The sequence below is a fragment of the Molothrus aeneus genome, chromosome 2 (genome assembly GCF_037042795.1).
Source record: "Molothrus aeneus isolate 106 chromosome 2, BPBGC_Maene_1.0, whole genome shotgun sequence".
NCBI classification, from domain to species: domain Eukaryota; kingdom Metazoa; phylum Chordata; class Aves; order Passeriformes; family Icteridae; genus Molothrus; species Molothrus aeneus.
The window spans coordinates 14,478,561-14,506,330 of NC_089647.1; the positions used below are offsets into that span (position 1 = coordinate 14,478,561).

Here is a 27,770-nt window from a genome sequence, read left to right on the forward strand (position 1 = left end):
GCAGTGTAGAATTAGGGCTTTTGTGCCTATGCTTTTGACTGTGCACCTCCAACACTATCGTAGGGCTTTGCTACAGACTTAAGGTTCATGGAGATTTTTTTTCTGCAGAAGCTTTTTTGATAAACTCACCAGAACAAATAGTTCCTTCCTGGTGTATCATTACAAGTGTTATAATATCTAAGCATTAAAACATAGCACACAAAGGAGTTTTGCAGTTAACACTGAGCAGCACTACTCAGCTGCCTCTGTCATGTAAGAGCTGATGATCACAGCTAGCTACACTCACCATGCAATTAAGAGCTTCTTCACACCACTGAAATCAAACTGAAGTACTACATTTATTAAATTACAACCGGTGCCATGTTCAACAACTCCATGGCTGTACATTGCTGTTTGGTGTACAAGCTGCAGAGATCACTTTGGAGTCTCCTCAAACTTGGGCTCTACAGAAGGAATGGGAGAGAGAAAATTCCTATTAGTCTTTTTTTATTCCATCTTCAAACAACACAATTAATTTGTAATTCAAAGAAAACTAACTATTACATTGGCAAGCTAAAGCAGTACATTGCAGTCTATGCCCCCTCCTGACTGATTAAATGTGGGCAGCAGTAAACAATAAGTACGCTGGAGACAGGTCTTTTTCACCTTGAAGGAGTTATGTATAAAGGCTAAGCCTCAGTAATATTCTGCCTAAACAGCTTTTAGTGACACATGGGATAGGGGAGAAGACAGCAGAGAAACTGAAGAGGTCAACCAGAACATTACTGGACAAGTATTTGAACAAGTAATCTCTCTTCTCTTCCTTTCATTAGTGTACCATCAGAGTATGTTAACAGAGAGGAGCACACTATTTCAACTCAACTCAGCAAGATACTCTCCATGTGCAAACACTGACCAAGGAATTCTTGATGTGAAAGGTACAGGCTCACAAAGGTTAGGGCTTTGGGCACTTGGGCTCCTAATGCCTGCTGTCTTCAATACAAAGTCTGGGAGGCAAGGGTCAGCTTATAGTAAGCATCCCTAAGGTAAAAATAATTGATGTTCCTACTCATATAATTACTCATATTAAGTATAATTTGAAACCTAATTGAAATTAGATCAAGAATAGGCAATAGTGGCAAAAGAACAAAGTCATGTTGTGTCTGTATTTTGCTCTGTTCCTATGGTCACACAAATTCTTTTTCCTTACAAAAACAAGTAAAATTTCAATATGCATAGTTTCACATATGACACAAAAATAAAATTGAATGTAGAGAAACTACATCCCTAAAATTGTGGAAAAATAAAACAGAAAAACCATAGATCCTACTTTACAGGTAGTCTTGTTTTATCTCTACCAGTAACAACCTCACACCAACTTTACCCAACTGAAATACTACCAAAATCCAAAATATTTTCAGGTGTGTTCCAAGTCTGGAATTCCCAGACAGTCTGATCAGAACTACAAGTTGCTGACTATGGTTGCTAGGCCTTGGCTGGCTGCCAGATACCCACCAAGCTTCATGCTGTCTGCCCTTTCCCTTCCACACTAAAACAAACTTAGAGCAGTTAAACAGAAATCATATCCAAATAGCTGAGGAAAAAGGTTTAATGTAATTTAGCCACAAAATACTCATAAGTAAGGAAGTTAAGTCCTATGTTAATTTTCTGAAATCAGTGGCTTTCCAGAGGAGCTTACAAAATCAAAAAAGTCACAGTTTGGATGATGTTAAGACTAACTGATATTCACATTATATTCTGCTGATCTTTTTGGCAAAATGAGAAAAATACAATCCCTAGGCTATTTCTAATTGACCTCTCTCTTTAGGGTGTCTGAAGGACAATCAAGATAGCCTGATCTGACTGCAAGTTTTGTAGTATAATGAAGACCACATCCCCACTAGAAAAGGCAAATAATCAAAATAGGAGTCACATGGAAACAGATGTGAACTGTGCAAAAGCATAAGATTCCCAGAGGGCATTTTACACAAAATTAATGGTACAAATATAAACTAAAGGGGAATTTAAGAAACCCGTGTCTCTACTTGCAATTAGAATTCAGTGAGATTGTTAACTCACCCTCAAACTTAAATTCTGGAAACTTGGTGAGATCTCCCTCACCATACGCCCGTTGGAGTCTTGCAAGGGATTCATTCATATCTTTTTGAAACTCAGGTCCTGCATCAACAGGCCCTCCAGCTTGCCTAATAAACATTAAAAGTTGTGATTAACAACTCAGTTCTATTATTTCACATGGAAAATTCTACGTTTTCAAGCCCATTTATAAATTAAAACCTTTTTAACAGCCAGTCAAAGAAATAATTTAAAATATTTCCAAAACTCAAGATATGACACCTTAGGGCCTCCTTACCTTACACACAAACAAGATTCTCAGGGTAAAGGTTTTCTGCTGTCAGTGAAGAAATTCCAATTATCAGGGATGAAAATCCAAGCCTTATGAGGCAAAATCACTGATGAGTACGGAGGCTCTCCTGGCTTATAGTTTTGTTTGTTCCAGGTGTGAATTCCTAACAAAACTGATTTGCACCTCTTCTGTCTTTGAACTAGTTATCTCATTTAGTAAAGCTTAACTGTTCTTGCCAAGAAAATGCATTTTAAACACTAAAGAAGCAAAAATCCCTTCTACAACAGGAGCTTCTTGGCATTCAAGCATCGGATAACTAAAATAGTAACTCCTTAGATTGCCAGCACTCAGTTGTACCAGCACAGGATCCATGCTTAGGATTGGTAAAACGACCAAATATCTGCCTCCCTACACAGATGGGTTAGTAGGTAGGGATAGACACATCTTCTATCACTTGAGCTAAGAAGCATCTTAATTCCTTCCCAGGAATACTTCCCAAGAATAAATCACACAGAATTACTTTAGTTTTCGTTTCCTGGTCAGCAGTTCATCCAAACATTACAAGAAACTAAGATTCCATTTGAAGGAACTGCTTATTAACTTAAGCAGTTAAGTAAATGGACTATCCTGATAATTCCATTAATTCTTAATTGGTTTTGGAGGCTATTTCCATTCAGCTTCTGGAAACAAGACTGCAGGATAACTGTTTTCCCCAGCCAAAAAAAAACAACAAAAGAAAGGGTTTGTTTAGCTTTCCCCCCCCCTTATTTATAGAACATGTAGATGGGTAAAAATTAACATACCAGTACATTCATGCAGTGTGCAAGAGGCCTTAACTGTGTGGCTTAACTGCCCAAGAAGAATGGCATCAGATTTTTTCTTTTTTAAGGGGAAAAAAACTGGTATCTTCTATTAGATATGCAAGAACAACCCTTCCCAATAGCAAAAAGATAAGTGTTGCAGGAAAACACACCTTAAATATTTACGGACCAGCCTACAGAAGTACCAAACACTTCAGGTCTGATGTTTTTATGTCAAAATCAACAGATTTTCCCCTTAAGACAATTTACTTTACTCACTTGCTCTTCGTGTTGTACTCTCTGATCTTGTCCACGAAGAGCTTCTGGACGGGGTCGAGCTCTTTTGCCTTGTTGAAGACAATCGCAGAGAGCCCAATGTTCCTGCGCAGGTGAACGGACACAGCGGAGTGGAAAAGGGAGGAAAGCCGCAAGATCTGCCGCAGGATCATGATGGCACTACTACTTTAACCGTTAATAAAACGCGAAAGGAAGAATAAAAAATTAGTCTCGGCGATATAATAAATGCATTTAAAAAGCAGGAAAAAAAATAGCTTGGAGCTATTAAAATACAGAAAAGTATTTTTAAAATATGTCCTTTAAGATATTGTTAAGATAAATGCATAAGAAAAAAGAAAAATGTACTTTGGAGCTGAGCTTTAAAGCAGAGAAGTATTCAAAGGTTATTTAAAACAGCATGGGGGGGAGGGGAAATTCCAGCAACCACTGAACCCGAGGGCACCGTGATCCCACGGCTGCAGCTCCGCGACCCGGTTCAGTACCGCGGCTCGGTACAGAACCGCGACAGAACAACCCAGACAAACCGTGAATTCCGTTCTTCGCGTTGTTTAAGTAGGAAAAAAAGAAGACACTTCCAACCCCAGAGTCACCTTGGCCGAGCCGCTGCCTCCGCTCGGCCCCGCCGCCCTCGCAGTGCGCGCCGGGAGCCACCACCCCCCCCCCGCCCCTTGCACCCGCACACCCGGGGCTGCCCCAGCCGCACACACTGCCCGGCCCCGCTTAGCGCCCGTGGGACCTGGCTAAGTACGGGAAGAGCCGCAGGAAGAGCCCAGCACGCACCGTCCCCGTACAGAGCCGCCTCCAACTGAGGGAAAGGGGCTCAGGGCCTTCCGGAGCCGCGGGGGCTGCCGGGAGCCGTAGTTCGTGCGGGGGCGCGGCGGTGTCGCGCGTTTCCCCGCGCTGGGCCTGCGCGCCGCCCCGATTCTGGCGCAGCCCGCTCCTGGACCCGCTCCCGGAGCCGGTCCTGCACCCGGAGCTGGGGGAGTTCCCGGACGCGGACGGACGGCGGGACGTGTCGGTGCGCCGGGCGAGCGGACGGACGGACGGACGGACGGTGGCGGCGGCGGGTGAGCGCGGCCCGGCCCGTGTTTTGTTTCCGTTTCTCTCCCGGCGGCTCCGCGGTCCCATTTCCGTTTCGGGTTCAAACAACGACGCGGAGGCGCCGCGGGAAGCGGGGCCCACGGGGAGGTGGCGCCTTGGCGGCCGCGGGGAAGGGCCCCTGGGATCAGGGATCGAGGGCTCCCGCCGCGGGGATCGCGAGGCCTCCCCGGCGCCTGGAAACTTATGCCCGCTTGTAAAAGCCCTGTTTTGGCTGAAAGCTTAACAGGATGTGTGGCGTCTTGTGGCTCTCCCCTTGCAGTGGTGAGAAGCCCCTCGAGTGATGTGTCCAGTTCTGGGCCAGTCTTTCCCAGAGAGACATTAAGGGGGCTGGAGGAAGTCGAGAGGAAGGCAGCGGAGTTGGGAAAGGGTCTGGAGCCCAAGTCTGATCAGGAGGAGCTGGAGGGACTCACCCCGGGGAAAAGGAGGCCCGGGGAAGACCCTGTATCTCTTTACAATTCCCAGACAGGAGGTTGCAGCCAGGTGGGCTCTGCTCCTCCGCAAATCAGTAATAAAAGAGTCTTAGGCTGTGCCAGGGAAGGTTTAGGTTGGACAGTAAGAGGAATTTCTTCACTGAAGGGGTGATTAGACATTGGAACAGGCAGCCCAGGGAGGTGGTGGAACCACCATCCCTGGAGATGCTAAAGGAAAGTACCACTGGATGTGGCACTTAGTGCCATGCTCTAGGTGACATGGTGCTCAGCTGATGTTCATGGTGTTCAGTCATGATGATTTTGAAGGTCTTTTCCAACCTAACTGATCCCATGATCTTGCATAGTTTGCTTCCTAGTGTTTGGCCAGGTACATGCTGCACAGACACAGCTCCCAGTTTGGCTTTATTTTCTCACTTCAGGCTGTTGGTAGGGAAGTTAAACCCATCAATTCTGGTGTGATTTTCCCCCACCCTCTTCAGTGCTCCACTGTCTCCATCATAAAACTGAACTGGCTCATGATTGTAAAAGCTGATCTGTAAAGGACGGGCTGTCTGCTTTGCTACCTGCTTTGTGTTGGTGTCTATAATTTGGATAATATGGATGGATAGGAACCACGTGCTGCACACACCAGAGCTTCTCTGGGCACAGATAACTCCAGTGACTGGGCTTCAGTATCAGCTGATTATGTGTATGAGCTCCAGAGCTGGAGCCCATCTCACAATTACCTGCTGGGGTAGCAAACAGTTCTGCTCATAGAGTTTGTGCCCATTTCACAGTGGGCTCATTCCTTGCTTAACTCCACGTGTTCTAGGAATAAGATAGATCTTAAACAGAACAGGGGGACTACTCTCCTTACTGTAAAAGATACTGGAGTAACACTGGGCTGTCACAAGGGAAAAAGGCTCTGTTGACACATGCCTTCTTGTATGTTAGGGGAGGTCAGCTTTCTTCTTGGCTAACTGGTAAGTCTTAGGGCTTGTTAGGTTGAAGGAAAAAGTAGAAACAAGCAGAAATCAATAGGCTGAGCCTTCCAGCAATCAGCCACAGGTTTTATGTTCCTTTGAACAAGTACTGCTGTTGAAGTGTTCTGCCACATGAACCCTCCATGCAAGCCAGGCTCTTTGAGCCTTCTTGTCTCTCAGCAGCCTTCAGGGAAGGGGAAGGAAGTTCAGTCCCATCTGAACCTATATTCACTTTCAAACTCTGCATCATCCTGTAGGAGCAAACCGCTAGACTTCATGTGAAATGTTCATATTGTAAGAAATCTCTTTATGCTAGTATAGGGAAGACTGAATAATTTTCCCCTTTAGGCTTCTGTGAACTTTAATGACTTTATGTGTTTACATTATGTTGTTATTCTTTATACCCATCTCCCTTCTTTGTGTCTGTGCTCAGCAGAACCATCTTTCTTCCTCTTTGTGTGCCTGTTATTTGTGCACCTGCTTTTTGTGCCTGGGTTCCTCTTTCCTGTCCCTCCAGGGATCTGGAAATATAGCAAAGCCTGAGGGATTCAACCATGAACTGCCTTTGAAGAGGGAGTGAGCAGTGACTAGTCCCAGCTGCCAGTTTGGAGTCCAATCCACAGGGACTTCTAAATGCCTTAACTAAGTCTGTACTGCTGCTGTGGGCAGTAATATTTTCTCACTCCCATCACTCTGCATTTAGCTGTATTGAATAATTTCTGGCAGAAATCTATCAAGGTGGTGAGTTCTTTCTGTAAGTTTGCACTGTTTTCTCAGTAAATAACGTATAAATATGTGAAAAAACAGAAATCCCAGCCTAAAGCCTTTGTGACCTTACTGGTAAACTCCCTTCATCACAAAAAAGACAATTTACCTTTGCTTTGTGTTTTTAATCTGATTGCTGTAGGGGGACACAGTATGGATAAATGAAGGTAATGTAGAATGTAATCTTATCCCCCAATGAGTTGCAGCTGGAACCAATTACTAACAATTAGGAACAGGCCTGATCTTAACAGGCCACACCTGTAGCCAATAAGAGCAAATGGCATAAAAGAGTAGGTTAGGAGGACTTAGAGGAGTCAGCTAGCTACTGCAAGGACCAAGAAGAGTCAGTGCTCAGAGGAGCTGCCTGTGAGAAACATCGAGGAGGTAGGAAACTCTGAGACTATGGAATCCTTGCACCATAATGATAATAGAACTGTTGTAATAGATAAGACAACAGATTGCTAATGCAGGAAAGACATTCTCCCCTTTTTTATCATATCATTTTGCTTCTTTGGGAGTTTTCAGCAAGAGACATTGCTCAAATCTTGGGTTGGAAATATTTTTTTACAGTCTGGCAGATCACCTGTAACTGGGTGTCATTGCATTCAGATATTTAAGCCTGTCTGCATTCTTCAGAAGCTGTGTTTCAGTCTTTCCCATTTATCATGAGAATAATACACAAGATTAAGTGATACAGGAATTGGATTCCTGGGGCCCTAATCAGTGGACACTACACTGGCCCTTTGGAGATTTTCACGGAGCCAGATCTGTGAACAGGTTCTGGGTTTGTTTCTTGTGGTGAGATGTTCATAGGTGTTTTATTTACTTCCTATTGGTAGTTTCTTACAGAATCAACCACATCGAGCACTTGATTTCTTGACAGCTAATCTTACAAAACAGTTTTTGAAGGAGATGATGAGTAGTTTGAATTTCTTTAGACAATTTATGTAACAGCTGTAAAACATAGTTGGTTGCTACTGCTTCTGAGAAGTTTTAAAGATTAATGCATGTCCTTATTGTCTTGTTTTCAGTAGATACTCTTGCTAACAGTTGGTTTGGGATAGAGTAGTACCTGGGAAAGGATGATTCCAGGATGGCAATCTTGGTGACCTCTTCTATTTTGGCTATTTAAATAGTAGTAATGTTTTGCTTTTTCTCCTGTGTTGGTTTTTTTTTTTTTTCTTCCAGTGTACTTCTAATTCCTATTTCTTTTGCTATGAATTCATGCTGTTATTTATTGTAAACTGTTAATATAATTTGGTTTGGTTTTTATCATATACATTTCATAGTTATGGTGTATGTGCTGGTTAGTGAAAAATAGTAATACCAGACTAACTATGTCTTACAGACCAAGTGCTGTAATTCTTTGTTTCCCACTTATGTTCCCAAGAGGTTCCAGTGTTCTACAGGGCATGAAAATCTGCAGTGTTAGTGAGAAAGTCGTCACAGAATAGCTTTTCATTTCATTACTAACATCCTGCTTTAGTGTGGGACTTCACAGGATACATTCATTGTGTTCATGTCATCAGCTGTTCACCTGTGGGAGGCATGGGTGGAAAGATGAGATAGTCAACAAACACTTTGTTGTTGACTTTATTTGCCTATGAAGAAATCGTTCATCTTCTCCCTGAATGCCTTCTGCAGCATTTCATGTAAAATGCTGCTCAAATTTATAAGCATCTTTCAGCCATGCTGGGAAGGTAGTTTGGATTTTCAGATGTGCTTTGCTGTAGGTGGCCTGTAGCAACAACAAAAAAAAAAATCCATAAATTTGGGTGCCTCCAAGCGATGGAGGCTTTGGGCTCTGTGTAAATGTCTTAATAGTCCCATGTTTGCTTCTAGAGCATTTATTTGAGAACAGCCATAGTAATATATTTTGTGAAATATGAATTAGGTTTTGGATTTATTTTTGGCTTTCAAAGGCTATTCTAGTATTTGATTCAAAAAATGTGGGATAGGACACAAAATATTGTCTAGTCTTGTTGGTCTGTGACTTACACAAAAAAATCTTTTCTGTTCATAGCTCTGTTCTTAAGACATTGCAGCCATGACTAAGAGAGAGGCAGAGGAGCTGATAGAAATTGAGATTGATGGAACTGAGAAACAGGAATGCACTGAAGAAAGGTATGTACAATCTTTGCTTTTGGGGATCCTTGGGCAGCAATTAATTGACTAATTTGTTTTTCTGTTTCTTGTCTAATTAAACAGTGGTTTTCCAGAAGTTGAGATGTAGCCACTATAGGAAATCAGTATAGTGCTGTCATGTTCTTCAGCCTTAATTATCTAAATCCCAAACTGTTTTGGTTATCTCTTGCTGTGTTATTAGTACTTTACTTTTCCTATTTTCATGTCTGTAGTAGTATGTTTGTGTGTGTGCTGCAAACCTTTCAGCTTCAGTGGATCCTTCTGTAATTGAGATTTTTCTATATCTCTATATTAGAGATAGAAAAATCTATCTCTTTCTATATCTCTAGTCCTTTGCTTTACTGTTATACAGGATTTGTACAGGATGATTTGTTTTTAACAGGGCAGAAATGATGCTCGGTATCTACTATACTGTTGTTAGGGCCATTGAAATTGTGCATACTGAAGTAGGATACCCTCTGATTTAATTACCTCAACCTGGATTTTTAGTTTTGTATACTTCCTTTCTAATTTTCACTGCTGTGTTTGGAAGCTCAGAGCATCAGTTAATGTGTAGGGTAGCACTGCATTCCGGTCTAAGCACAGAAGAGCAAAGAAAACAAATTCTCTCAGAATAAAACAGATCAAACACAGAAGGTATGAAATATAACCCAAAACTTAATTAAAACCCAATGAGGTTAGATGTTGATACCAAAAAAATTGATATATTTTATTTAATACTAGAAAGAAAAAAAGCAATAGAGGTGGGAGGCGGGGTCAGGGAGAGTGACAAATATTAAGTGGAAGCATATCACCCTTCCAAGGGTCCCAATGATATCTTGTTGCTTCCCTCCGTCTGGTCTCCTTGGTGGTGAGACAGAACTTTGGGAGGGGCTAAAGGGTTAAAAGGCAAAACATTCATTGTGTAGATGAGCCAGCCCATGGTAGGAAAAATCCTGGTTCTGTAATATTTTCTGTATTCAGTCTTCTCTTGTATTTTTGATAAGGTTTTAATATACCTTTTAAAGTTTTAGAAGGGAGTATCATTTATCACACTCTTGTGAATGTATTCTTTTCCCTCAGCCCAGACTTAGGTCACTTTATCTTCTCTCTATTAATTTGCACTTGAGGGCCTCAAGTCAGGAGGCCCATTCAGAGTGCACTGGTGCAGTTCTGGTTACTCACTTTTGCTATAATAGGCAGAAGTCCTTCATAAAGATGTTTAAGCCATATACCATAACATTTCAGTCTCCAACAGGTAGAAAGAACTGAGGCTGGTTAGGTTAACTACTCTTCAAGAACCTATTCTGGAGAACTGACTCAAAGCTGCTTACTAGTTTCTTACTGTTCTAAGTTCCTTGTGTATTTTTGCCACTTACAGACTGTGTCTGTGTACATTCTGGTTTCTTTCTGTGTAAATGAAGAGCCTGTGTAAGGCCATTGTTATAAATGTGTCCCATAACAATGACATTTCTGAATGCTTGTGCCAATACTGTCATTGTTGTAGTGTGGGGCAACCATGTCATGTGACTAATAGTTCCTTCAAGGCTCCATGTTGCTGTAGTTCCTTCTGGTTGCTCCTTTTATGTGTTAAGCTTATTATTCTTGTACTGACCAGTGAAAAGACATGGAAAGTTGCTCTGTGTGGGTGTGAGCATTTTTTTCCTTCTATTTTCCCTGTCTGTGTTTCTGTGTTTGCTTTTAACTTGAATATCTTTTAAATACAGTCCAGGCAAAGCAAATGAAATCAGTTTACTCTACATGGAAGTTAACATGTGGTATGCTAACCATGACTTACTGTCTTGAAAAATGTGATCTGAATCTTGGTATTTACCTGAGCTTTTTAGTGGTGACAGGGTAAAAGAGGAATTAGACAACTGTAAAATTAATGAGACCAAATTTAGTAGTTGACTCTACTCAAGCGGAGAGTACTCAAACTAATACTGCATTGTCAGTTTTCACCTCATGGGGGATCAGTTTGGCTAGCTCTGGACCCCAGCAACACCAACAAGGACAAAAGCAAACGATGAGACGTGGTCTTTCTGCTCGGGACCAAAGTCCCACAGCTTTAATGTAGAACAACTCTGCGAGAGAAAACAGGGAGCCCGGGAGAGGAAAGAGACCGGGTACCTCGTGGTGGGAGATTTTAAACCTGGAGGAGGAAAGCAACTACAGCCAATGGGATACAGTGATGAGAGGGGTAAAGGGAGGAACCAACCTGGGGGAAAACACCACCACAGGACTTGGGAGGGTGTACAGAGCAAACTATGTGATACAAAACAAACCACTCAGTGCAAAATAATAACTGAATAAACTACTCAGTGCAATGCAACACTGTATGCTATTAAGATTTCAGAGTCAGTATTACTTTTTATCTAGTTCACTTCCAACTTTTATTAAGCTGTCCTATACCTGCTCTGTTAACATGTAAGTAATGATTTATTATATCAATTTGCTATTTAAGCATTGTCGAGCAAAGCTACACCACCGCAGAATTTGTGAGTCAGGCTATTGACATCAGTGAACCCATTGGAAATCTTAAGAAGTTGCTGGAACCCAGACTGCAGTGTTCCTTGGATGCACATGAGATTTGTCTGCAAGATATCCAGGTAAATTGAAAGGTTATGAAAGATTTAACTTTGTAATGGAGAAGAGTTTTACATACTTTTTCCCTTTTTTCCATTGTCTGTGGAATTCATGCTTCATGTGGAATATTAACTGCAGTTAAGAGTTTAATTTCATGTCAGGTTCATTATCATCAGACCATTTGCTATATGCACACTAATTCAGTGTGAATACAATCAAAATATTCTTGGAGTTCCTGGTGTGAGGTTAAGAAAGCACCTTGCCTAGTTGAAAGAATGAGGGCGATGACCATACTACTTTCTCTTGAGGTAGCCCACATAATTTATTGCTGCCAGAACTTCCATAATTCTAATCTTATTTTTAATCTAAATGAGAAGCTTTCTGTATTATTGAGGTATAGAGATAGCAAAGCATTACTCAAGAAATCTCCCCCCCCCCCCATTTTTACAGGCATTGGCACATGTTAGACAGTGTAACTGTTTTGTGTTTTGTTTGAAGTTACAATCAAACATCTGTGGCTTTTCCAGAAACAGCAGGAGAATATTGTTATAGAGATAAGAATTTTTATGAAGGTGTTAAAAACTCAGAGAAGGAGCTGTAGATAGTTTTCAGGTAGTGGAGGTACCTCCTCCTATTGCATTACTTCTTTTAGGTCAAAAAATGTTCCTGTAGGCAAAAATACCTTAAACAGAACAGAGTGGCAGGTTTCAAATACAATAAATTTTTTTCTGTTCTTTACTATGTCTAAGACAGTACTAAAAATATTTGCATGCTTCTTCAGAAAATTTGCTGCAGGCACCCAGTGTTTCTAAAAGGAGCGCAAGTTTATTCTATCTATGAGACTAATACATATTTTTAATTTTTAATGCTTTTATCTCAAGCTGGACCCAGATCGAAGCCTTTTTGATCAAGGAGTGAAAACAGATGGAACAGTGCAACTCAGTGTACAAGTAATATCTAGGCAAGGTAAGCAGTTACATTTGTCTGTTGTGCAGACAAACTAATATTGCACAAATACTTGTGAGCAAACCTAATCTCCTATTCCTAGCTGTAAAATTGAGAAAATCAATGAATGGTCACAGAGCTTCAAAATGTCTTTTTCATTGTGTAGTTCTAAGTAGTAAAATTGAAGTAAATGTCATGCACTGATGCTATTTGAAAGGTTCTTTAAAGGAATTTTGTATTGTTTTCTAACTACCAAAATTAAACGCAAATCCAGAACCCAAACAACTCTTAGTCAAGTAGTATCAGTTACAGTATGAGGTTTTCCTCAGGGTTGAGTAGTTACTCATATCAGACCAAATATCAATGCAGGCAAAGGATTTTTGTGTAGGCAGGTGGCAGTTTCACCCCTGCGAAGTGAGTGAGCTTTTGTGCTTTAGGAACAATTACATTGTGAAAGTAAATGTAGCTCACTGAAAATCCTTATCAAGGTCCACGATCACTGTCTATTGTCTGCTTTCTTTGGATGAGAAGTCAGAATAAACCATTGTGTAAGAGGAACCTTAACCAGTTGGATATGGATTTGTTAAAGCACAGTTTCTATTTGTATTATCTGGTATGACAGGATTTCCCTTTGTCAGATTCTCAGGAACTAGCAGCTTCATTGTTTTACTTTTTGTCATTATTTTACCTTTTGTCCTAGTTTTCTTCTTTGCCCCCTCCATATGTCTTGAGTGGAAGGACAGCCAAACAGCCACCAGTCTTTATAGACAATGTACATATTGGGCTGTGGCAACAGCTACAGGTGTTTATTTCTGTATTTTTAAACAGAAACAAGTTCATACAGGAGTAGATTAGTTATCTGGTTTGAGTTATATCAGCAAAGCAAATGAGCAAAACATGAGGTGCACTTTTTGTTTCCTTTTGGCTTCATTGTAGATTAAACAGAAGAAAACTTTTCTGCTTTGTATTAACAGTCTTCAGTAAGACAATTTCCATTTAATGCTGAATGTCAGGTGACTGGTGCTAGGTTGAGTCCTTGGTTTCCCATATGTAATGGGAAGTGTACTACCTTTCTACTTATAAAATAGAATAGAAATATCCTTCAGGGAACTAGAGTAACTGCTCTTAATTTATGCCCAGTAGCTTCTAGTATTCAGTGCTCAGACTTCCCTTTTCAAAAGGATGTGAGCAATGAATGTCTTTACTATCATCTTTTGGGTTTGCCATGGTTTTGCATGGGAGACATTTAGAGAAGTGATGCAAAGCTTCCAGCCACTGGAAAGCTGGATGTGCCTCTGTGAAAAACACATGTTAAAGACAAAAGAAGTGCAGGAACTTCCTCTTTCTCCTCTTCTTTGCAAAGAGGTAACATGCCCTGGCACCCTGTCTCAGCCAGGCTGGGGTAGGGCAGTCCTGGCCGCAGGGCTGGACCCCTTCCCCATGGGGCCCCCCACCATTGGCTGCCAGGCAGGGGAGGGAGTGCCATGGGCCAGGCCAGGCAGGCTCTGCTGTGGGGCCAGGACCCTCTCTGGGGGTCTGGGGGGCACCAGGCCCCATCCTGCCCGGGCCAGGCCCCAGCACTGCCAGGCAGGAAGGCAGAGAAGCCTGTGGAGCCCTGGCTGGAGCAGGCCCAGCCATGGCTGTGGAGATCTTGCCACCAGGTCCCCTTCCCCCAGCACGGCCACTGCACAAGATCAAGCAGCTGAGAGCAGGGGCAGCCCTGCAGCCTGGGCAGAGTGGCCCTGCAGCTGGAATTGAATGCAGAGAAAACCAAAGACCAGCCATGCTCCTGACACAGCCCAAGCCACAGTTCCCACCTCTGGCACCCAGTGACCATCTGCAGGCCCTGGGCAAGAAGTTAACTCTTTCAGTGCTTCAGTCCTCCCTTGAGAGAGTGGAACAAGATGAAAGCATGTAAAGGAGCAACATGAAGACACCAATGTCAGTGAAGGAGTCAAGTCCCAGATGGGAGGGATGAGGAGATGACTTGATCTTGGAGCTGGAATACTTATGTAAAGCTGTGGAGAAAAGGCTCTATTTCCCTGTAACACATGAAAGCCATGGGGAGATGAAGGGTGCAATTTGATATCAAGCAAAGGCTTCCATGCTAAAGTAAGCAGATCTTAAAGTAGCTGTGATCCCATGAGATGTTTGAACAGAAAAGGAGAGAAGAGTGGTCCTGTACCCCCAGGAGAAGAAGACCTCTGTTCCCACAGATGAAGATGATTTTAGAGATAGATAAAGAGAACTTTTGCCTTTGAACAGCTCATCTTTAAAACAATACTCCATAATTTGACTTGGCCCATAAACATGGCTGTAGGAAGGCTTATGGCAGTGGGAAGGACTTCATAATTGCAGATTTCCCCGGGTGGCTGCTATTGGTGACAAATTGAGAGCCGTGAGAGAGCTGGATTTTTTTTTTCCTCGTGGAGAAGTCTCCATAACATTAACAAGAGGGACTTCTCTCCCTAAGTGAACTGAGGAAAAACTCTTCTAGAGGTGGTAAACTGACTGAAATTAAGTTTTGTTTCTTTACGTTGTCACTGGGAAAGAAAAGGTTCTGGGGGAGGAGAAGTGTTCTGAAGGTTTTGTTCTGATTCTTATTGCTCTTTCTTTTAGTTATTGTTAATAAATTTTTCTTTATACCCTTTTAAAATTTTGAACCTGCTTTGCCTTTCTTCTAATCCTACCTCACAGCAGGAAGTGAGTGGCTAATTGGTGGTTGGCTAATGCTGAACCCATCACACTCCTTGATGTGCCACCTGGGAAATGTCAAAATTGGTGAAATCTCAAATTGGCGAACCAAAACCACTACATGAAATTGGTGTTTCCACCCAGTTTCAAAACCACCACCCATGTTCTTCCTGTGTTTCATTTCACCACCCATGTTCTTCCTGTGTTTCATTTCACCACCCATGTTCTTCCTGAGGTTCATGATCATATAACACAAGGAGCTTCTTGCTTCATGTCTCCATCACACCTTGTCTCTCTTCCCACTCCTTCCCTGCCCCCCTCCCTGCCTTCCATCTTAAAAGAAACACTTGAATATTCATTAAGTACTTCTGTGTCACTTTGGAACACTCCTCAGTGTTGTTTTTCAGGCCTTGATACTTTAGCAACTCATAAGTTACCTGTTTGTTAAAGGCATGTAAAATATGGGAGGGCAGAATATCAGAAAACAAATAGCATGCATATAAACAAAAGGAAGATACTTGGATCGCTAACAGGAAAATGGACTTGTTACTCTTGACCACAGTCCACAGTCCCCCTTTGAGCCAGATGGGAAAAAACAGCTTCTTACTCCATCCTCATATTTTACCTGCATGAATGAGGTTTTGAGAGATTCTCAGTTCACTTATGTTTATTTTCCCCTCACTTATGTAATGTATAGAATTCAACTGTGAGTAATCAGTGATGCTTATCCTTGTGGTGGATTGGACTCTCTTATTTCTTGAAAGAAAAGCTGCTATGTTCTACCAAATTTTGATGAGCTGGCTTTAAATTCAAAGACAACTGGTGAAACATATTTCTTCTTCTTCTATAGTTGAACTTGAGTGTAGTTATTTTATTGCATTTCATTCTCCAGCAGATAAAATACCATTCCTATTTTTTCATTTTACTAGTAAGACTCTTATGGTGCTCTGCCTTGCCCTAACTCACTTGCTCTGGTTGGAGGAATGGGAATCTGGAACTGGTCATCTCTTATGGATAGGTAAAGGGAGGAGAGATGCAGGCAAACCCAGGCGATTAATGTTGTTCTGGTGTTGCAGTAAGTTAGATGGCAGATTTAATTCTCATTTTTACTTACAAGATGTTTACTCTACAGAGATTCATTGCATGTAGTTTTATGACACACAGTGAATTATTTTGTTGAGCAATAATGAACTGTATCTCTTTTTTCTTTACTTACTTTTTTGAGGATCAAAAATAGAATCTTAACCCTTAGTAGCTTCCCTTACCTGTTTTTGTATGATTTTGAAGGAAGCCTGCATTGTGCATATTAATTTTTCATGGCCTAGATTAAACACTCTCCTAAGTAAGGTATTTGTTTCCTTAGTCTTCATACTTGCTTCTTCATCTAATCAACCACTTACTGGCTGTCAACATCTGTTTTCACCTCCTTGATTTCACATTGCTAAGTTTTGTACTCTAGGGTCTTTATAGTGCTTGTTCCCTTTCTAATATTTTTTCAAGCTGAATGCATAATAAAATCTAGATGAATACTTGTCTGAAAAAGACTTGTTTTTTCTTACTTGTAATACAGGTACATACTCCATTTGTTTTCCATTACAAACTCCGACTGGATTGTGGATTTAGCATTTAAGGCTGTTACCTGCAGAACCATCTCATGCTGTGCTTTAATATAGATTAGACAGGAAGGACACAAAGTAATATCTGTACAATATAAGATACTGAAGTTACTCTGGCCGCACGAGGTTCTGTGAATCCGACTTTCATCAGCCTAACCATAGTCAAGGTTTTCCAACTCACGATAAAATAGAATTGCAAGGATTCTTTTTTATGTGAAAGTAGGTTTGGTAAAAATATCTTAAAATAAGTGTGGTTGTTGGCATTATAATGAAAAATTGAAATAATTTTGAAAAATCTTCTGTACAATGTATGAAAATTAATGAGGCACCAGCTGGACAAAACAGAAGATAACAGAAGGTGGTGATACAAAGCATTAGCGAATGTCTTCTTTCTTGCTGCAGAATAGATACAGACATATCTTGTTAGCTCTGTGATCTAATACCTGAAATGACAGACAAAAAGCCAAAACATTAATACCTGACGAAGTCTAAGATGAGAAGAATTTTCTAGGTTTCTTTTAATTTGCTGTTTAACATACTGCCTGCTTCAGAGTACTAAAACAAAACGTTAACTGCTTTGTGTAGACCTCAGAGATATCAGGGAAGTATTGTAAATGCTGAAAGAAATGCCTTATGGTTGGAGTATAGCTGGTTACTTGTTCTGGGTCCTTTTGGGGGTTGCTTTTTCTATTTGTTTTGGGGTTTTTTATATGGTATATTTGTTACAGACCAAAATACTGTACTTTATGCTCACATGCTGACCATTCTGTTCAAGATCTGTGAAATACATCACTTAAATAGAACAAGAAGCTGCAATAGAGTAGGTAATTTTAATTCAGGACACTCAGAGATATTTGATTACACTCCTGTGTCCTGCTTCTTTCCTGAGTTTGCTAGGCCTACTAATCAGAAAGCTTTAAAACAACATTTTTTGTCATATTTGCATTACTGTCCTTAAGTTTTGTGATGTTTCCATGCTTAGGGATAGAGCCCAAGCTGAACATCCTGGAAATCGTGAAGCCTGTGGAGACCGTGGAGGTTGTGATTGATCCAGATGCTCATCATGCAGAGGCTGAAGCTCACCTTGTTGAGGAAGCTCAAGTGATAACCTTGGATGGAACAAAACATATTGCAACAATTTCCGATGAAACGTCCGAGCAGGTGACGCGGTGGGCGGCAGCTCTGGAAGGCTACCGGAAGGAGCAGGAGCGCCTTGGAATTCCTTATGGTAACAGTGCACAGCTGTGGGTGCATTCAGCTGGGGGCTGGTCCCTTCTGTGCTGTGCAGGGTTGGTGCTCAAGGACCTCAGAGGAGGAAACCTGTGGTATGGTTTAGTTCAATGCAAATAATCTGCATAAGGGAATTGTAGAATCATGGAGTGGTTTGGCTTGGAAGGGACCTTAAAGTCATCTGGTTCCAATCCCCTGCCATTGACAGGGACAACTTCCACTAGGTGAGGTTGCTCCAAGCGCTGTCTAGGTCAGCCTCAAACACATTCAGGAATGGAGCAGCCCCAGCTTCTCTGGGCACTGTGCCAGGGCCTCACCCCTCTCACAGGGAAGAATTTTTTCCTACTCTAAAAACCAAGGAGAAGTAAAATGAATGCTCATAATAGTTTCATTAAATGAGTGCTTTTGTGCCATAACTACCTTGTCAATGTAGTTTTTAGAAAGTACTTTTCTTCCTGCCCTCCTTAAAATGTGTGTGGTAGTGATAAAACACTTCAGGTGTGTGTGGAATTGAACAGACTCAGTATTGGGGCATTGCCTGTAAAGTTGCTGAAACAAATTGTTCATGGACTGGAGGATGCTGAATATTCTGTAAAATTAGATTTTGTATGAGAATCTATGCTGGACTTCATCATACTGGAGGAAGAGGATTCAGAACTGAAAAGAAATATTTTTCTGGATGATCATCTTTTTTTGAGTTAATGTTGTTACTTAGCAGGTTGCTCTTTTAATGTTAGCTTTAAAAACATCTCTGCATGTCTGTTTAAGATTGAACTGGAACTGTGGGATGTTGACCTATATCATGTTTGGGAGATTATCCAGCTGAATTGCTTCTTATGACTGGCAGAAATGTACTGTCAAGACATATTCAGGAAGCTGTTCCATATGAGCAGACCTGTAAAACTGGAATATATTTGGCTAGGGGGAAGTTTATAAGGATTTAAGAATTCCAGTCAAGTCACTGGTCTTTGCAGGACATGCAGCTTGCCAATATTTTGAGCATATTTTTGATAACTAAAGCAAAGGCTTTTTAATGAATTTTTAGTTTTCTCATTGGTAAGCACTTCAGAAACAATTTTCCTCGTGTTATGTCTGTTGATAATCAGGGATTTGATGTCTAATGTTTGAACAAAAAAAACGTGAGGCATTATCAGAAGCAGACTAATACTTTTCATCGTGGTATCACATTAATATTAGAATATAATTACTTAAACCAATGTTGTTATGTTGAATAATATTTTTAATAAACTTTAATAGTGCTGATGCTTTAAGAAAACCCTATAACCCACAACTGTGGCTTCAAAAGGTCAATGATTTTTGGGCCATAGTCATTATGACAGAGATCTGTAGATTATGAAGAATAGTGTTCTCTTGATATCAAAAAAATGTGCTAAATTACACTCCTAAAAAGAATAACATTTTAAATGTTTTCTGAGTAGACATTACAGGGACCTGGGTTGAAATAAGGTGCTCCTAGGTTCTACATTAAAATCCAAAACTATTTATTGAATCTTTTCAGAAGACAGGATGTGTTGATGTTAAGAGTCAAGGCTAGTCAATAAATAATCACCCAGAAAAGTAGTGGTTCAGTGTCTTTGTCCTTACAGGCTTCTCTGGTTTGCTGCAAATGGAAAACTAGCATTTAGCAGGTCTTTAAAATGTTGTTTTATATTTATGTTATGTTTTGGGTGGATTTTATTAGAGATTATAAATATTTTTCTGTTACAAGTATTTCTGCTATTGGAATTCAAATATTTGGTACCTAGAAGGAAGGAAAATATTAATTGTTATGAGAAATAAATGCAGAAAATGGAGCAGCAGAAAGCTTGGAAACCACAGAAGTGGTTAGAGAAAGTAATGATTTTTGTTTCCTTGCAGATTGTGTTCTCTCAATGAGAACAAATTAGCAGCTTTTTGATGGAAGCTCACTGCTGCTGATGTTTGGTAGATCAACCCTCTTGTGGTGTGTCTTTTGCCACAGGATTCCATTGCATTGTTGTAGGTAGTATTAGTGAAAAATGATACCACGTAGCTGTTCTTTGTAAACCAAAATTAAATTTGTAGCTCCTAGATAAATGCTTATAGATTTAGGGTACTTTCCTTTCTCTAAATCTTAATATGCTTAATTTTTCTTAATGTCAAGGTGACATCTGCTTGAGATATCAGAATTTAAAAATACGTAATCACTCTGCTCCAGTGAAAAGTAGATGTCCCTACTTTAGTTTCTTGTCCTTACCTGTTGACATATTTTGATATGTTGTATCCAATGTTAACATCCCAAAACTTGATGGTCTGGCTGAAAAGGTCCTGCAGAAGCAATCACTCACCTCCAGCAGGCCAATGCTCAGACAGGCTCTCTGCAAGGGATACTTGAAAAAAACCTGGTCCTCAGTTTTGTTGCTCAGTATTCCCTGTAGTGTGGAATGTGCCTTTGGTCAATTGAGGTCAGCTGTCCCTCCTCAGTTTTGTGTGCACCCCCTGTCTGCTCCCTGGGGTGGCTGAATGAGAAACAGAGAAGGCCTTGCATTGGAGTCCAATAGTCTGACAAGACAGTCTGTTCTTCTAGATACTCCATGTGTGCAGGGTGTAATACTGAATATTAGATTTACTTAAAAGTCATTGATATTACATGGGATTTCTGGTTTCGTAGAGTGATACAAGGTACATTAAAACCCAGCACAGAGGTAAGATATTCTTGAATGAATACAGCAGTTTCAGAACATTGCACAATCCCAATCCCTATCCCAACAGGATTCCTGGTACAGGTGTCCATAATACAGTCACCATCACAAAGTTAGGTGTTCCTAATGGCCAGGAAGGAGAACATGGGTTGCAGCCAACTCAAGCCCATTGTTCTCTTAGAAATTCTCTTGCTAGTTTTGTGGTTTATGTTCTCTGTGTTGGGCTAAGCCAAATCTTCGTGGCCTCCACAAGCGCTGCTCAGCAGTGGACAAAACATCTCAGTGTTATTAATAGTGGTTTGGTCACCAGCCTAAAGTACCTCACAATAGGGACTTCTGGGAAAAGATGAATCCATCCCAGACATAGCCAGTGGTGGTTTTTGTCAGCAGAAACTGAGATGATGTGAATGAGTTTAGAATGTAGTATTTTGTCATAATCACAAATTGATCAATATTTTTGAAGGAGAGTATCCTTCTGTGAGAGAGGGTACTGTTTTCTTGAAGCTAAAGACCTGTGGAAGAAGAAAATTCTTTTTTATGTTTGAGGTATGTCAGGCATAGATCTGATGTAAAATCTTTCTCTAAAGAAAATCGTTCTTTCACCCTTTCCGTCACCCCACCAACCCACACCGTCCCATCACCATTTTAACTCTGCTTCTTGATGTTGTGCCTTTACTCTTATGGAAGTTATTACATAATAACCTTGCAGTGTATGATGAAGTGACTTGCAGTTTCATCTGTCTTTTCCAGACCCAGTTCAGTGGTCGACAGACCAGGTGCTCCACTGGGTGGTGTGGGTGATGAAGGAGTTCAGCATGACTGAAATCGACCTCAACGCACTCAGCATTCCTGGGCGGGACCTCTGCAACCTCAGCCAAGAAGATTTCTTCCAGCGTGTCCCACGGGGAGAAATCCTCTGGAGCCACCTGGAACTTCTTCGAAAGTGTATGGGGCTTTTTTTTCCCAGATTTTTTTTCTTGAACTATGAAACCAATTACGAGCAGTCATTTTTCCTTTACTTGATGTTGATGGTAAAAACGAGGGTATCGGTACAAGATAAGAGAAGGTATTAGAATGTCTGCTGCCATGAAACATTGTCTGCATACTAAACACTGCCTGTCTTTTATCAAACCTCATAACTGGTGGAAGGTAGTGAATGATTATTCCGCCTTTGTTTTTTATAAAGCTTCATAGTTTGTGCATCCACTGAATTTGCTAGTTCTATAATTAAATATTGATTTTGAGTTTATTAAATGTACATTTCTGTGTCATATTGAAGTGGAGATTTTTAAGCACAGGAAGTGAAATCCTTAGATGGTACACAACACAGCTGCTAAGTGATGCAATGTATGTGCATATAATAAATATATGTGCATTTCAGATGTACCATGCTTGGAGGTGACTTGCCAGACTAATAACTAATTCTGTCTTCATTTACATAATATAGCAGAAGGTTTTTGGGGATGGAGCTAGTGGAAATTTGCCATGTACATCCTTTTAAAAATGTGTGACAGATGTTCAATATCTCCACTTGTAAGACCATGAACTGTAAACTAATGTCTCTTGCAAACTAATACCAAATTTTTATTTCTTTCCTCTATGAAATAAGAAGGTTTTTGATCTTCAGGTGACTTACTATTTGCAGGTTAAATATAAGCCTATTGTTTTTTTCTCCAATCTGTAGATGTGTTGGCTAGCCAAGAACACTCTGGAGAAATAGCAACTGTTACAATTGATCAGCGTAAGTACTTGTGTCAGCATTAATTCACACAATTCACTGTGTGCAGGTTTAGCACTGTACTGTGGTTCAGAAGTATGATAGTGCAACTTTTAGAAAATCACTCAGGAGAGATTTTCCTTGGGAACGGAGGAGGACATATTTTAAACTTCAAAAGATAACATTGAGTTTCTCTCTATTTTGTTACTGGCTGAAAGGTAGTATTTGACCTGAACTATGGAAGTTTATAACTTTCTTTTTGGATGGTAGATTTTTCACTGTCTTGAAATAAGCTGTCTAGGATACATATTTGAGGTTTTTAGTTGTTTTAGGGCTTTAGGTTATATATTGCATTAATGAATGGATCTACTTAAATATTAATTTCAAATAAAAAAGTGTTTCCAAAAACTGAAGGGTTCTGTGGAAGAGATGACTTGCTTAGAAACCAATATTAGAAATAATACATTAAAGTAACTTTCCAGTTATTTGAAACTCATTCTTTCAGCTAAGCAGTGTCATCAATTATTGAAATGAATCAATTTTCAGATGATTTATAAGCATCTTATATGTTAAATAGACATACTGTTTATTACATCCTGTGGTTGTGTCTAGTTAAAGCCAGCTTGAGTGGGGCGTCTGTATCCTCCTACACCATTGCAATAGAAGGTGTTTGCTGTTTGAATATCAGGTATGGAGCTTGTGCAGGGACTGTAGAGAAAAGGGCATTAGGGCAGATCATGTGGGAACAGCATGAAGACAAAACAAGGGCTTGAGAGAGTTTGTATTCCTTTTGTGGAAGCATGTAAACACATAATAAATTAAAACTGGTGTTTTATCTGTAATGTGACACTTCTGCAATGAGTCTAAAACTGCAATTTTCAAATAAGAGGTAAAAAGATCTTTAAATTATACTTAGCATTGTGACTTAATGCAGTGTGCCTTTTTAGCAAAGGAAAAAATAGCTTCTAGATGTTATGATAATACAGGTAATAAATAAAATATGCTTGTTTCAAACAATTTATAGTTGATGTTCTGCAACACTCTCTGCTCTACAGCTGTGCAGATTATACCAGCATCCGTACAGCCTGCTACCCCCACCACCATCAAAGTGATAAACAGCAGTGCAAAAGCAGCCAAAGTACAGAGAGCTCCAAGGATCTCCGGGGAAGATAGGAGTTCCCCTGGGAACAGAACAGGTATGGCCTCCATTATTTTACATGCTAATGCACTGAACACTGACCCATTCATTTTAATTACTGTTTGGTGAGACACGACTTGGTAGCTCCAGATGAGAGGTTTGTAGGGTCTGTGTGAAGGGAGCCATGGGTACAAAAATCTGTGGTAAGCCCAGGCAGCCCTGGCAGGTTGGTCAGCTCACACAGGCACCATTTCAACATGATGCTGCGGTTTTTCCATCCTGCAGCAAATAAAATGGATATATTTCCCTATCACTTAACAATTTGTCCTCTCAAACCACTGCATAGCATTTATTCAAGCTTTGAACTTCCTTCTATTTGTAGAAAGGAAAGAAAATAAACTCTATGTTGTAAAATGTAGCCTAGCTGCTACTTGCACTGTCTGTTGTGCTCCTCCTCCATTCTTCCCCAGTCTGGTGACTTCAAAATTTATAAAGTTTCATATTTCTTTTTTAGTTAAATGAATGTATGTCTGGAAAACTGCACAGTAAATTTGCAGTTTAATATTGGAATTACTGTTATTTATATATACTCTTTGATTATTAATTTCTTTATTTTTTCTTACTGTCATTTTTGTTTTGCTTCCCTTTATGTTGTGAATTTTTCTGTTAAATCCTTCCTTCTCTTCATCCTTGAGTTTTTATTTGTTTTAGACTCCATAAAGGCCTCTAAGGATGTCATTCAGAATTTTAAGGCCAAGGTTTTATTGGCTGACATTAGTGAGGAATACTGTGTGTTTCTCTCTTCAGCCATCAGGTCTACTCTCTTTATCTCACTGAGAATTTAGAAATTTTACTGTGGCTACTTGAGTTAGAAAAAAAATCTTAACTATTGGATGTGAAAGATGCAACATTGGTGTAAACTGAAATTTGGGGGTTTCTTTTATGTTTCTCGTATTTCATATTGAAACTCTGAGACCAAATGTTTTTTTTAAAAAACACCTATTACACACATATGTGTGTATGTGAAGAGGAATTAGCAGCTCTTGATAAATCTGTTCTATTTTAAAGACAGATATGCTTCTAAATGGTTATGTTGGGGGAGTTGTGTTTTTTCAAGTTCTAGGGGAAGATTTATGTGATTAATTTTGATTATTTTTTTTCCTGTATTCTTAATTTTTTTAAATAAAAATGGGTACTGATGACAAGAAAATGTTTGCAAAAGAATCATTAGGAGGGATTAATTAAGTGAAAGTTTTCCTTCCATCATATAGTCTATGCTGGTCTGCTTTAATATGTTGGTTGCAAGTTTTTAGCCATGAATGGAACATGAAAAGGACAATTTGAAGTGAAACTTGTTATTCCTGTTTTAACAGGGAACAATGGCCAGATCCAGCTGTGGCAGTTTTTGTTAGAACTTCTCACAGACAAAGATGCTCGGGACTGTATTTCTTGGGTTGGTGATGAAGGAGAGTTTAAATTGAACCAGCCTGAACTGGTTGCACAGAAATGGGGACAGCGCAAGAACAAGCCCACCATGAACTATGAGAAGCTTAGTCGGGCTTTGAGGTAAGAAACTTAAGGAACTCGTGGGGTATGATTTGCTTTCATTTGGCTACCTCTTCAATTAGCATAATGCAAAACTTGCAGCGTTTTTAGTAAGGCAGATCTTCTGAAGCTGGTCCTTGCAATGAGATCCTGCTGATCTTAGGGCAGAGGCATTTGCTGGGCTTTTTTGCCTTTGTTTTGGGTTGTTGTTTTTTTGGGGTTTTTTTTTCATTTTTAAAGAAGCTAGTAGAATAACCTTTTGAAAATAGATTTCCTTTTTTCAAGATCATTAATTTGGGTTGCTCGCTTCCAGAAATATGCCTGGTTTTTATTTATCTTCAATATTTATGCTTTTAGTAGCATGCCAAACAATATTGATTATTGATGAAAGATACAGAAATGTGAATTATTAACTTATTTTTATGTTCTACTGTCTGTGTTCTTGCTCTTTTTATGGAATAAAGCAGATACTTCTCTGTAATTGTTAGTGATTTTCTGTATGTAAGAACCTTTCTAACTTCAAATATTCATTGTTTCATGTCATTGTTCTTATTGTGTGGATCTTAAATTGAAAAATACGGTTGATAGCTATGTTCCAACAGTTGCAATTCCAACATCACAATGATCTGAAGAAATGGAAGTGTTTCAGTATCTTCATTTCATTGAGATTTTTTAGTTTGACATTGATAAAAGGGACTTGTATTATTGATTCACTGTGGGTGAGGTACTTGAGGAGGGGGAAGAGTGCAAGTACCTGAATTTTAAACTTTTCCCTGATTATATTAGTCTCTGGAATCATTTGAAAATTCATCCACGTTCTTTGAAATCATTGAGAGTGAACTTCTGATTTCTTATTCTGATATTGTTAAATATATTTCTCTTGATTTGTTTTCGAGAAAGATGTTTTTTGCCTAATCCTGCAAATTATTCAAGCAAGTTTAGAAATTCTTTTTGTATGAGTGAAGTTCCATTTTGATTGAGGGTCTATGTTTTACTTACTAGCATTTTCACTTCTGGATATGTGCCGTTGCTTGATTGGTGTTTTTTGAAGTAAACTCCTCTAGCATTATATAAAAATATCAAGTTCTATTTGAAAATCCCTCTGTAAGAAATGATGGTAAAGCATCACATTCTGGCTTTCTTTACCCTTTTAGGGAGTGTTTAATTAGCATTTGACAGGCATGAGATACACAGCTAATACCCTTTTGATTGTCTTAGAACTTCTTTAGGCACAGCACTGAGGATGCCAGAATTATTTTATGTTTGACAGACAAGTGGAAAAATTAATGAAAAACAAATATTTTGAACCATATTAGGTATTGAAAGATGCAACTTATGAGAGTTCCTGAGCCTCAGGTCACTAAAAGCAAGGAGGAGCATTGGTAGATGCTTACTCTCATGCTTTTCCTTAGGTCTCTTGGGAGTCTTGTTTCTTGTTTCAGTCTCTTGGAGTCTGTTCCTGTTCTAGATGGATCTTTAGTCTGGTCTTGTATGGCTATTCTTGCATTATTTATATATTAATGAGAACGTTAATTTTTTTCTCAGTATCACAGACTCTCTTGGGTTGGAGGGCTGGAGGAGGTTTCTGGACCTTTCCAGTGCAGCTCTTCCCCAGCCTGTATTGTTCCAATACCATTCCCATGTTTCCAACCCGTGTATCTGTGAGTCTGTGTACTAAAGGCATATGTGAAAGCCTTCTGATACATAAAAATTATGTAAACCATGCTGATGGTTTCATCAACAAGCTCCACAGAAGATGCCAAAGGCAGCTGAAGAACTTTGGAATAGTGCTCTTATCAGTGGGATATTAAACACCAGTTTGCATAAATCACTATTAGCAAAATTTTGCATTTATATTTTAGTCAGAGAATTGCAGAAATCACAATTCTCAAAGTGGTGTCATTTTGGCAGCTGCATCAATATTGACATGTCTTCTAACAGTTGAATGTCTGTAGGGATATTTAATGACTCTTGCTACTCCTGTGATAAACACTGGTGCCAAGCTGAAGTTTAATAAGTGATTATATGTTTTGTTTACTAATGTATCACTGTGTCAATCATTGATTAATACAGGAAATAATGTTGGTATTATTGAGAAATATGCTGGCTCTTCTGCCCAGCTGCAGGAAAAGCAGGCATATAGAAACTAGGGCTGAGGGGCAGAAAGGGAAGAGCAGCTTTTATTTGTTATACGTATCTTGGTAAATGTTCTAAAAATCCTGTTTAAGTCTGTTTAGTTATCCAGTAGGGAGGTGAGACTTGACGAAAAAAATTTCATCTTCTGTATTATTCTGAAACAAAGTTCCCATGTGTCTTGGAATGTTCCAGTAACTTTGTGAACTTGAATGGGTATTAAATGTTATGTATTTTTAGTTTTCTATATTTTTGAGTAGGCAAATGCTGTAATCAGAAATACATTGAACATGGTATTGAAAATATCCTCTCGCTACATTAACTGATTTTAACTTGAGTGTTTAGAGCATGAGAGGTGGGAATCTTGCATGTTTTGGGCCTTCATATAAACATGATCTAATATCCTGTGATTCTTTTCCTTTCTGATCCTATCAGTAATGTGGACTAAGTAACTCAAAGTATATTCAGTTTTATAAAACATTTTTCTACAGCATTTTTTGAGATAGGAATGATTATATGGGATTGTACAATAAATGGAAAGGCTTGTACTGAGTTAACAAACTTTAAAAAATGATCACCACTGCCATTTGACATATGCCATGGCTGCATATTGCAAACTTTGTTTTTCTGCTTCATAGTGCCCAAGTGAGCAGAGCTCAGT

The 27,770-nt window shown here is 39.7% G+C and overlaps 2 protein-coding genes across 9 annotated transcripts in view; one reads left to right on the forward strand and one right to left on the reverse strand.

Moving 5' to 3' along the window:
- Positions 1-319: 319 nt before the first annotated feature.
- On the reverse strand, positions 320-4,461 carry ATP5PF (ATP synthase peripheral stalk subunit F6). 8 transcript variants are annotated; one of them, XM_066571950.1, is made up of 4 exons: positions 4,222-4,461; positions 3,424-3,606; positions 2,059-2,183; positions 320-443 (listed from the first exon to the last, which is right to left on the reverse strand). In XM_066571950.1, exons 2-4 carry the CDS (start codon positions 3,591-3,593, stop codon positions 415-417), a joined length of 324 nt encoding a protein of 107 aa, XP_066428047.1. In that variant the 5' UTR covers positions 3,594-3,606; positions 4,222-4,461; the 3' UTR covers positions 320-414. The 8 variants fall into 8 exon arrangements, with proteins under 8 accessions (XP_066428047.1, XP_066428041.1, XP_066428042.1 ...); XM_066571944.1 differs by having other exon boundaries at positions 3,424-3,603; positions 4,178-4,459; XM_066571945.1 differs by having other exon boundaries at positions 3,424-3,603; positions 4,222-4,331.
- Positions 4,345-27,770, forward strand: part of GABPA (GA binding protein transcription factor subunit alpha) — a 29,327-nt gene continuing 5,901 nt past the window's right edge. Inside the window, exons 1-9 of the mRNA XM_066571938.1 lie at positions 4,345-4,508; positions 8,724-8,824; positions 11,289-11,433; positions 12,292-12,376; positions 17,648-17,893; positions 21,327-21,521; positions 22,261-22,317; positions 23,349-23,489; positions 24,805-24,997. Of these exons, the coding sequence (XP_066428035.1) occupies positions 8,748-8,824; positions 11,289-11,433; positions 12,292-12,376; positions 17,648-17,893; positions 21,327-21,521; positions 22,261-22,317; positions 23,349-23,489; positions 24,805-24,997 (1,139 nt within the window). The 5' untranslated portion in view covers positions 4,345-4,508; positions 8,724-8,747. The remainder of the gene's footprint in view (positions 4,509-8,723; positions 8,825-11,288; positions 11,434-12,291; positions 12,377-17,647; positions 17,894-21,326; positions 21,522-22,260; positions 22,318-23,348; positions 23,490-24,804; positions 24,998-27,770) is intronic.